At 39.8% G+C, this 12,118-nt stretch overlaps 1 protein-coding gene across 2 annotated transcripts in view; it reads left to right on the top strand.

The window, feature by feature from the left end:
- The window catches only part of NDNF (neuron derived neurotrophic factor), a 36,282-nt gene that overhangs the window by 19,936 nt on the left and 4,228 nt on the right, over nt 1–12,118 (top strand). For both annotated transcript variants that reach the window (XM_082236970.1, XM_082236969.1), the window contains exon 2: nt 9,740–9,934. In XM_082236970.1, coding sequence (XP_082093096.1) covers nt 9,741–9,934 — 194 coding nt within the window. In that variant the 5' untranslated portion in view covers nt 9,740. The remainder of the gene's footprint in view (nt 1–9,739; nt 9,935–12,118) is intronic.

Here is a 12,118-nt window from a genome sequence, read left to right as displayed (position 1 = left end):
AACTACACGGTCATGTAGAAGACAGGAGATGGAAAGGGTGAGAGGTACTGGATCCTTTCCCCAACTCACATATCACTTCCCCAGAGTACCTCATGTCATTCACTTTTCCTTCAACAGAGGCCCAACCCTGGAAGTTATTCTGATGGGACAAGACTTGTGAAGAGTGGCTTCAAGGAAATGAGTGGTTGGCGAGGGAGGGTTTAGAAATCATTACCCATATCCCCGCTCTGCTCTTGAAATTGGATCATCCAGAGGCACACACACCACTTATTAAATGAATGAGACAAATCTAAGTTTAAATAAAAAGACTGGCTGTTGAATCTACTTTGAGATAAAATGCCCCTGTGCCACCTGGCTAGTGAGGTACCGTAAATGGAGTGCTGTAATATAGTGCTAAAACTGAAAACACAACACACATTGCCATCAAAAGAAAAGGGGGAAAGCCTTTCAGAACCTAACTATTCCTTTTCAAGATGATCAGATGGTGTTTTCTTTGACCTTTGGCTTGTTCAGTATAACTAAACTGAGTGTTCCCAGAAGTGGTCTTAACAAAACCTCTTAGTAGCTATAGCACAGGTCCCTATGGTATTACTTATGGATGGATTAGAAAAATAAATCCAATTGTTAAGGTATTTTATTTTACAATATTTCTTTGAAATGCTGATGTGATTTCCGTTGTTGCAATAATATGTTCAACAAAAGGAGAAAACACGTTCTGAAATAAACTGTAAAATAAGTCCTATTTAACCCATACTGTATTTGAACAGATTAAGATTCTAAAATCGTCAAAGTATCCATTGTTACTCCTTAAATTTCAGTTATTTTATTGCACAGTGTAGCACATAAATATACACCCATCCACATTTATAATATGTCATTCTAGAAATTTATTTATTGGGGGGGGGGATTGCATTATATTCAATGCTAGCCCTACTCAGAGCAGACCCACTGAAACAAATGAGCATGACTAAGCTATATTAATTTCAATGGGTCTACTCGGAAGGAACTTAGTTGGAGACATCCCTGAGCTCTGCACTGATACCGTACTCTTCATTGCACCCTACCTGGAGCTGGTCTGAATCCTTGCTCCAAATGCCCTTGCCAAACAACATGAGATGGGTAACATACCCTCCAACATGCTGCAGAGGAAAATTGGGACGTGTGTCTTTTGGGGGCTGCAGTCTCATGGAAGCCAGGTAACTCGCTTGAGAGCATGACCCCCAAAACTGGTGTCTTTGGGGGCTGTGCCTGGGATGCAATCGGAAGCCAGGATGGTTTCTGTAATTCCAGGGTGCCCCACTCAAAGCAGGACAGTTGAGGGGTATGGGGCAACCACTGGAGACAGGGCCCCAGTTATGGAGCATCCTTCTAAAGGAGGTTCACCTGACACCATCGTTCTGGCCTTTTCAGTCCCAAGTGAAGAGTTCTTTGTTTATCCAGGCCTTTAAATAACATGTTATTTAAGAGGATATGGTCCTCTAAAAAATGTGTTTCAGTTGTGTTTTTAATGTCAAATGATATCAACCATTTTCTGTTGTATTTTAATTTTTATATTTGTTTTGCAGGCCACTTATATTGTGGGTTGGCTGTATAAATTTAGTTAATAAATACATTAATAAATTTGAAACAAGTTGGATTTCAATGAAAAGAATTAATGAGCAATTTAGAGTTTATCAGCGCAGTAGTGCTGGCCTGCAGAACCAATGTTCTGATTTACTATTTAGTTCAAAAGTTTATACCTTGCCTCTCCAATATGTTAGCTTCATTCAAGGCAGCTTACAATTAAAAACAAAGCAATCCCATAAAAATAACACAACTTAAAATCAGAAACAGGCTTGAATAATTAATTTTCTGGTTTTACTTTTGATTCAACATAAGAGGCTGGCTGTCAACATTTAGTTTCAAATTTAAAATCATGTGTACTTTTGGCTCCAGCTTTGTTATTGCCCCTGACCCACTGAGGAACAAGGCTGGGAATAAACAACCAAATAAAGTGTAGGGTAAATGGAGGTTAAGTTGTACAAAGCACAGTGTATGGGACTGTACTACAGGCAGGCTAACCTGTGGCCCTCCAGATGTTGGAACACCATGGCCAGTCATCAGGGATGTTCTGATTGGAAGTTCAGCAACATCTGGAGGCCACAGGTTCACCAACTAGCTGTAGAACATTTTTATTGCTTACATGGCACTGAAGTCAACTGAAGTCTTGAACTTTAAAAATCCTTTTTTTCTGTGGCACATGGATGAATTTAACTCTCTTTAGAATTGAGCTAGTTGTTTGCTGTTACACTGTGTGTGTGTGTGTGTGTGTGTGTGTGTGTGTAATGCAGCACTTATGCTCATGACATGTTTCCAGTGCAGACCTAGAACTGTTTTGGAACACCAAGTTGAGTTGGCATGCCAAACACCTCTGTAAGATACAAGCGGCAAATGGAAGAGCAGACATTATATACTTTTTTTGGTTAATTAAAAAACAGACAACCACCACATATAAGGATGTTTCACATCTGGGTGAGGAGTCAGAAGTCCCAGGTGTGTCCTGGGCAAAGAGAAAGTTATACTATATTGTTTGATGTAATAATAATTTATACACATGGTCAAACTTTTTTCTTTTTTTCAATTTTTTTCTTTCTTACCTGTGTTCTAATATATACACAAAATTAGATCAAATTTATGAAGAAATCCTATGCATATGTGTCAGGGGTTCAGGAGCAGAGGCGAGGGCAAGGGAGGAAACAGAGAGCGAGGGGGAGGAGGCAGAAGAAAGGATGAGTGATGACGACGACCCGAGATCTCCGAGTCTTTCCAGTGAATCAGAAGATTCACAAAAAGGAGCACCAGTGGCCAGGGCAAGGGGGGAGACTAGGGGGACACCCCAGGAAGAAAGAGCCAGAGGGGACTCAGAGGGGAGCAGTTGGAGATCGGGACCAACGTCACCGCCAGAGAGTAGGAAAGAGGAAGAGCGCCAGGGAGCAAGCGCTGGCAGCTCGCAACAGGAGGGAGGGCACGAGTCAGGAGTGGCCACACCTTCATCGGGGAGCGAAGTGACGGTTAGACGGAAAGTAGAAGGTTGGGCGCGCGCGCCAAGTTCAAATGCACAGGAAGGTGGCGCAGTAGGCAGCCCGGAAAGGGAGCCAGGTCCTAAAGCCCGACGCAAGGAGACAGGAGAGTCAGGGGGGTCAGCGTCAGAAGAATCCCGGAAGGAAGAGACCCAGGGGGGCAGAGGGACCCAGAGGAGAACTGTCAGGCGGAAAAGGTGGAGCAGGGCTAGGATATTAAGTTGGTGCGCAAGGGGCGGAGACTCAGACGGAGCTTCGCCGATCTAAGCATAAGACGTAGGGTTGCACGCAGCAGCTCGAGAATGGAGACTGTAACTCAATAAAGACTTTTATTTAACGATCGCTGGCTAGCGTGATCCTCTGTGAGCTAGGATCTGGAAGTAACCCTGACAATATGTAATAAGAAGTAAGTCCCACTGACGTTAATGGGGCTTAATCTCAGATTAGCCTTAATCACCTTACTTTGCCCATCAACAGCGAGTACCTGAACAGCAGACTAAGCAGACACACAAGTGACTCTCTTGTTCTCTATGGTGAGATGAACTGTATTTCTTTTAAATTATAGTAATGATGTCTAAGTTTGCATCTGTACAGATAAAGTCATTAAGTTTAAGACTGTCAAGCCAGAGGTTGCTTAATGGAATAAGACCTAGTCCCTAAAGTCTAGTCTGAACAATTATTTGCCACCTTCACATGATCCCCTTTGATTTCTTCAAGGCTACAGTCAAAAGTTAAATAGTATCCTGCAGATTTATTATCAAATGGGGGACTGAGTAACTCAAATAAAAGTCAGTGCTTTTGATTTTAAAAATAAGATTTGAGGGATACAAAATTGCACACACCCCTCCACCCAGTTATAGAAATACAACATACAAATGCCTGTGGCAGGCCATTCTTTGAAATTAACCTCACTAAATTACAATCATGCACTTTCAACTCTCTGTAATTAAACATTTAGTTTTATTTATTCCAGATGTATTTGCTTCAAGTAAATCCAGACCTTTTGCTGCTGTTGTAGTAGATCTTTTACAGGTCTCAGGGACCTAAAAATTGACAGAAAATAAAAGTGAATTGTTTCCTTAGGTTTGGATTGCAACATATCCACTGGTGACTCTTATGTAATTTTGGAAGGTGGTGTGTACCGTGATTCCTTCAGGAACAAAATGGCTGATGCAACTGTTAACTTTAAAAAGTAGTGGATTTGTGTTTTGTGAAAATATAGTGCAAGAAGTTTTTGCTTTAGTGCTTCCACCTACTAATATATAACTGGGAATGCTTTGTGGACAATGTTTGAAGTATAAAGTACTAAAACTGTGTTTTCAGTAAATAGATGCTATAAAAGAAAACACTGGATATTTTCAGCTGCACATTTTAAAAATATGTACTAGTGATCATCACTCATCAGTTTACTACCAAATGACCATATTTACTTTACACACGTCTCAAAAACATTAGGCTTCAGAGCTGTCTTTTCTGGTACTCAATTATGAAACCTGGCTTCATTAATAGATGGCTTAAAGATGCTGTAATCATCACCAGCTATAAGGTCTTTAAGGCTTTGCTGGTTTTAAACTGTGTTATTCTGGTATTAATATTAGGCTTTTATCTCCTGCCATGGTATGAGGATTCTTGTATTGCTGTTATTTGATTTCATGTATTTTAATATTGTACAGAAGCTGCCTTGTGAGCATGTTTACCCTAAAATGCAGCTTGGACATACAGTGGTACCTCGGGTTAAGAACTTAATTCGTTCTGGAGGTCTGTTCTTAACCTGAAACTGTTCTTAACCTGAAGCACCACTTTAGCTAATGGGGCCTCCTTCTGCCACTGCACGATTTCTATTCACATCCTGAAGCAAAGTTCTTAACCTGAGGTAATATTTCTGGGTTAGTGGAGTCTGTAACCTGAAGCGTATGTAACCCGAGGTACCACTGTATTGTAAATAAAAATAAACCCAAGATTACTGGTATGGAATCATTGTCTTTTCTGCTATAGTCAAACATGCTTGCTCCTAATTTTGGATTGCTGATGGTGATTTATAAGCAAGAGTTGCTATTGCAAGCCTAGAAGTAGCAGTCCCTGCAGGTTCATATTCACTTTGTGTGGTATAAGAAAGTTATAAGTAGGAAGTTAGCTGCTATTTTCTGCCAATGGTTGCTGTGTGTTTATGTTTTCTATGTAGCTATGCTTAGTAGCATGCAAAACATAAATGCAATGCATTACTCTGTACTTACGAAAGAGCTACATCTGGCAGGGTTTGTGCTTCTGTGTGTATTCTGTCTAGATTGTCAAGTAAAACTTTTGTGGCTTTCTTCTGCTTTCTTTATTTTTTTCTTCTGGTCCTTTGGTGCAAATGAGGCAGATTGCAATGAGAATTTTGCAAAGGTGGCCATGGGATTTCTTTCTTTCCGACATTAGTAGGAAATTTGCAGCTTGACCTAGCCAGGATGAAGAGAATGTGCTTTGTTTTCTACTCAGTTTTTTCTTACAGTTCTATTTGTCCAAAACCTATAGACCAGAACCACAGAGTGTGACCAGACATTCAAATTCATGCTCAGATTTATACTGTACTATTAGACAGACAATGACTAGAAAGCAATAGTTTGTGGGGGCGGAGTGAGAAAGAGAGAGAAAAGGCCATTAGAGGGCACTTTTGTAATCCTAAAAAAAAATAAGATAGATGTTTGTTCTTTCACTTTGGACTGTTTGTTTTGGCTCTCACTTAGTCAGGATCAACAACGTACAAGTCTTTCAAGTCAGTGGTGACGTTCCAACAAATTCTTTACTCCCCCTGCAGATTTAAAATTTCTAATGATGAAACAAGCTGAACATCTAGAAGAAAGTAAAATGTTATTTAGCGATTCTGCTTTGTATGCAGAACATCCCAGGTTTAGTCCCTGGCATCTCCAGGTCATGGCCAGCTTCTGGTAGTAGGTGCAGAGGATTCTGACATAGATGGACCAGTGATCTGAGTCAGTATAAGCAGCTTTCTTTGTTCCTAGCGTAGACCACACTGAAATCTAATAGGCAACTGGCAGCTGGGGCAGATGAGGATATCTGTGAGGATATCATCATTATATGTACAAGAATGAGAACGAGGCACTGTCATCAGTTTGTGACTGGTGTTCTTGAATCAGGATATTGTTACCTGTCAACAGATATGGTTGCCAGAGCCACAGCAAACTAAATTCATGGAATTGTAGCCTTGGAAGGGTCCTCAGGGGTCATCTAATCCAATACCCTGCAATGCAGAAATCTCAGTTGGATCATACTTGACAGATGGCTATCCAACCTCTGCTTAAAAACCTCCACCACTGCTCATGGAAGTCTTGTCAACTGTCAAAGAGCTCTTATTTTCATAAGGTTCTTCCCAGTGCCTAGGGCTCATTACTAAGCATAGTCAAGGAGACCTCACATCTTTACTGGATACCAATGCAAGGTGGCAGCCAAGGTAAGGGCTTGTATCCACTAAAATAATAAATACAAATCTTGGCACATATAGAAGGAAAAGCAAAAACAAAGCTGCAGTAAGCTGCCGCATTGGGTCCTTTACCTTTTACTTTTACCTTTGCTTTCTTGGTACAAGAGGGGAATTTTATTCCCTGTAATGGTTTTGTTATTCTAGCATTCCCATTCTGGAGGAGTCAAAGGCTGTGTATGTCTCCCAGTCTGTACTTTAACACTAAAGTATGGTTTGGTGTTACATGAATGAGCCTTTGTGTCATTACCTCTTCTCTCCCTCTGATGATGTTGAATTACAGGGTCCAAGAACACCAGGCCCCTTACTTTTCTGTAGAATCCACTGAATTTTTTTTTTTAAGAAGGCTGTTGAGGGCCCCATAATGTGACTAAAAGAAGGGGACGTGGTAGCTGGGAGCTGTGGATTTTGTTCACAATCCTCTACTGTTTCTCCCACTTGGTCTCATATTTTATATCTGGTTTTAAGTGTATGTGGTTGTATTGCTTTTAAATCTTGTGAACTGCAGTGTAGTGAGTGCGGAAGAAGAATGGTATAAATGTTTTAATTAAATACATTTGCATAAAATAATTTGATTACTGAGCCCTAACCACCATCACAACCACAGCTGCTTTAAACCTTCACAGACACGCATGGGAGTTTCGATCAAGGATCTCCAACATCATGCTTGTTTTCAGCTTAGGCAGAAACAACAAAAAGCAGACTCTACGGTAATATTTTCCTAGTTGTCTTCCAACTTTCAGGGCTAAGCATTGGCTTTAAAAAGAAAGAAGAGCTGAGATTAATTGGAATTAAAACAAAAGGCCAAACCTGTCCCACCATTTTTTTTGCAATGATGGACCAAGTGCCAATTCTCACACCACAGGCTAAGTTTCAGAGCCTGGTTTTCTTGCAAACCAGGAACTTTCTTTTAAAAAGTTAGGTGAAATGTACATGCCAGCAAATTATTAAGGGCTGTAAAAATAAATAAAAGAAATTCAGCATGAAAGAATTGTGTAACAACAGTGGACTGGACTTTAGAATCAAATAATGAGTATTTTTGTATTGGAGTGAGCAGTTTTGAATTAGGGATCAGCAAAAAAGGGGGGTAATGCTTTAAAGTGGAAACTCTTAAAATGTGTTCTATCTGATGGCTACTCACTAATACACAGGTTTATATGTGTAATGTTAGTGAAAGAAAGTGAAGAACCCAATAAACACTCTATGGCGTATGCTTACTTACTCAACAAAATCCCAAGTGACTTCTTATGTGTTATGCCTAAATAAGCAGGCAAGACTGGACTTAATATAAGACTTGTGCTATTATTGTCTGAAGGAATAACCTGATAATTAGCTATAGTAAATTAAAACAAGATTCTACCTACTTTATTTATAGTTGTTAATTTGATTCAAAAGCCTGCCTATAAAGTGGGTGATCTGGCTAAAAAACAAAATTGAGAAACAAAGCTTAATCTGGAGAACCCTATACAGTAACCTTTATTTTTAAAACAAAATTGCACTGGAATCCAGGACTCAGAATATCCATTATTAAGATCTTATAGTGGTTCATTGAAAGGACACTATCATCATAAGCTTTCAGAACACCAGAGAATTTGCTATAGTTCTGATTAATTCATAGACAAATTCTGACTGAAAAATTAATGAACAAAGTATCTTGTTTTAGTCATAATTTATCCTAAATGATACTTAAAACATATTTCAATGAGTTTTGTAAATCAAATTATCAAATATTTTGACTTGTGATCTCTATGCTCAAATTTCCTTTAGTTCTTTATTTTCAACTGTGTTGCTGTTACTGTATCAGGATTTCATTTATTTTATTATTGCATATACTGTACAGTATACCCCACTTTTCCTCCAAGGAGCTGAAAGTGGCATACATTTTCTCCCCCTCTGCATTTACCCTCACAACAACCCTGTGTGGTAGGTTAAGCTGAGAGATAGCCACTGGCCCAAGGTCACCCAGTGGACTTCATGGCTGAGTGGGGATTTGAAATCTGGCCTTCCAGGTCCTACTCCAACACTTGAACCAGTACACCACACTGGATCTACATGTAAGTAACACCACCCAGAAGCCACTGTCCTGTGTACTCACCAGCCTATTTTCAGTTAATAGTGGGACACAGAGCACAGCCTTCTCCAAGTATCTTGATAGGTTGGCATTCACTGATATGTAAACAAGCAATTCTTCAGACACCTCGAACCTATTTTGGGCTTATAAACAGTACACTGATTATCTATGAACAGATGTCTGAGGCAGCAATCCTTCCTACATCAGAGAAAGTCCAATTGAATAAGGGGATTCTACTGGAATTCTGTAACATGAGACATGGAGGGTTTGGTCCTCCATTATTAGCACCAATGGCAAATCAACTCCCTAATGTCTGCCACATGCAACCCTGATCTTGGGAAAGAAGATGCTTCTGATACTCTGAGAAAGAGATGAGTGTTTATATAGCTGAAAGAAAGCAAAAATAGATTACATTACACTGCTGCTCCTAGTCCTGCGGTGATCATTGTTCTATACAGAATAATTCAGTGACTGAGGAAAGAAAAATACACACTTCTTGAAATATGATCAAAGGAAAAAGACTTTGTAATGAGGACACACTGTAGAGTACCAGAATGTTGTAAACTACTCCTTCTTTTATAGTATCAAAGCAAATGAAGTACAAATTAAGCTACATGTTCTCTCTCTCTCTCTCTCTCTCTCTCTCTCTCTCTCTCTCGGCTTCCTATAGAGTTTAATTACAAGACTCAATAGACAACAGACTAGCCGTCTTCTGATCTTCTGTAATATTGTTGCACATGTCTGTAAATGAGCTTGTCTTTCCATTCTTCTGAACAGCCCTGCTTGAAAACTGGCTGGCAGGAGAAAGTAACTGAAACTTGTTGTCAGTGGGAACGGGTGGTGCTGGCAAAGTGCTCCCCTCTATAGCCCTTTTCCTTAAGACCCTAAACCTTAGATGTCTCAGTTGGGAAAACCACTAGCAGGAAATTTTAAAATGCTTTATTCATTCAATCATACGACGACAACAACATGAGTTTCAAGTAAAGACTATTGACTTGATAGATCACTTAGAAAAATACTGAACGTAATTGAATTATGGCATAAGAGATAACACTCCCCCCTTTTTTTTACAGCAACAACTATATTTACTAGCCCTGTCATTTACAATGAATCCCTTTCATTTTGCTTTAGGATGCTCTTGCTGCACTGTTCCATGTCCTACCTTCTGCTGCTGCTACCATTTAGCTCCTGGACACAGAAGCTGCCAACTAGAGATGAAGAGCTTTTTCAGATGCAGATCCAGGACAAAACATTTTTCCACGATACATCAGTTCTCCCAGATGGAGCTGAAATCAGCAGCTATCTCTTCAGAGAAACACCCAAAAGGTATTTGGGTCAATGAAATTTTCAGAGAGAGACAGAAGTTACAGGTGGAGCTGCTATATGGATTTGTAATTAAATTTAATTTGCGTTTCTGCATGGAGAATAGAAATATTAGTTCTCTACTTAGAAATAAAACTGTGCTTAAACTTCAAAAGAATAGTGTGGAGAAAGACATCATATGTTTTAAAACAGAGTCACAATATGAGCAATATCTCGTTTTAATATTATTGTAAAGGACATTTGTGCTATTAAGGTACCACACTTAAGTACAAATATTTCAATGACTAGCAAAAGATGTACCGGTAAGTGTTGAGTTTTGAAGGAAAATATCTTTTTAAACAAATGTTTCTTTCCAATATTCCTGCCTGAAATGACCTTTTCCTTTCCAGGCCTTCTTTCTTATTTATTTATTTAAATATTTATAAACCACTATATCATAATGAGAAAAATATTGACGTGGTTTATAGCAATACTACATAAATCATGCAATAAAACATAGAAAGTTAAAAGCAGGCATCAATTAACTATTGTGGAAATATGTATTCTCAATTGTCTGTGTGCAGGCTTGGCAGAATAGAAGTTTTCAGCAGGTGCTTAAGAGTTGAAAAGATTCAGGGCACCTGCTGAATCTTTATTGGCAGATTATTCCATAGGCCTGGGCTGATGACACAAAATGTCCAAATGAGCCTCACCAGCTTGGGGAATGACCACGATGCTCCTGCAGATGATCTCAGTGATCATGTTGGGATATATGGGTTCCAGTGCCTGGACCTAAGTTGTTCAGGACTTTGTAAATTGATATAACAACTTTGAACCTGGCTCAGTAGTAAAATATATTATTGATGAATATGCCACTAGGTTCTGCTAATCTGAAATGTTGTCTTCAGAACAAAGCAAAATATTGATAAATGCTTACTATGATATGTGAAAATATCAAGTTGCTCAGTCAGATGATAATGAGGTGTATATAGCTAGAGAATTCCTACCGAGGAAATGGATGTATGGCCAGATATGTATTTCTTTATTCATATTTATTCAATTTATATACTGTGCTTTCTCCAAATAACCCAGTGTACAACATTAAAAAGATTATTTACATCACATTTTAAAAAAACAACAATAAAACAATTATACAAAAAATCCTTATAACATTCACCCCACTTTTAAAAGGTCATTGTTTAATGGCAAAAGGCCTGGGTAAAGAGGAATGTTTTTTCCTGGTGCCTAAAGACTTGTAAGGATAGTACTGGGCATTCCACAGATGGGGAGCCACCATAGAAACAGCCTTTTGGGTGACAAGCGCAGGGTTTAGGTTGGTTCGGTTGGGGAGAGGCAGTCATTAAGGTATTGAGGTCTTGGGCCGCCTAAGGCTTTATAGTTCAGCACCAGCTTTGAATTGGGTCTGGAAACTAATTGGCAGCCAGTGTAGTTGGGCCAGGATCAATGTTATATACTCAACTTGGCTTGCCCCAGTGAGCAACCTGGCTGTCAAATTTTGCACCAGCTGAAGGTTCTAAACCATCTTCAGAGGCAGCCCCACGTGTATAGCATTGCAGTAATCTAACCTAGAAGTTACCAGAGCATAGGCCACAGAAGTTAGGCTATCCATGTCCAGATAGGGCTATAGTTGGGCCACCAGCTGAATCTGACAGAAGGCGCTTGGTGCCACCAAGGCCACCTGGGCCTCAAGCAACAGAAATGGGTCCAGGAGACCCCCAAGCTACGTACCTGCTCCTTTAGAGGGAACATAACCCCCTCAAGAACCAGCAGTCTCCCATTCATCCAGTCTAGGGAACCACCCCCTAAGAGTGGCTGAGTCTTATATGGATGGAGTTTCAGTTTATTGACTCTCATCCAGGCCATTATTGAGGCCAGACACCAGTCCAGCACATCTACTGCCATAACTGCAGATGTGGAGGAGAAATAGAGCTGTGTGTCTTCAGTATATTGCTGACAACACAACCCAAAACCTCAGCAACCCCACTCAGATATGTAACATAAAGTTTAAATAAAAGCCCCAAGGAAACTATGAAATGCTAGGGTTTGCTAATTCATAGAATCATAGAATCATAGAATCATAGAGTTGGAAGAGACCACAAGGGCCATCGAGTCCAATCCCCTGCCAAGCAGGAAACACCATCAGAGCACTCCTGACATATGGTTGTCAAGCCTCTGCTTAAAGACCTC

The sequence above is a fragment of the Podarcis vaucheri genome (genome assembly GCF_965113315.1).
Source record: "Podarcis vaucheri genome assembly, chromosome: 9".
Lineage (NCBI taxonomy): Eukaryota > Metazoa > Chordata > Lepidosauria > Squamata > Lacertidae > Podarcis > Podarcis vaucheri.
Note: the sequence above shows the minus strand (reverse complement) of the source record. Positions and strands in the feature narration are given on the sequence as shown.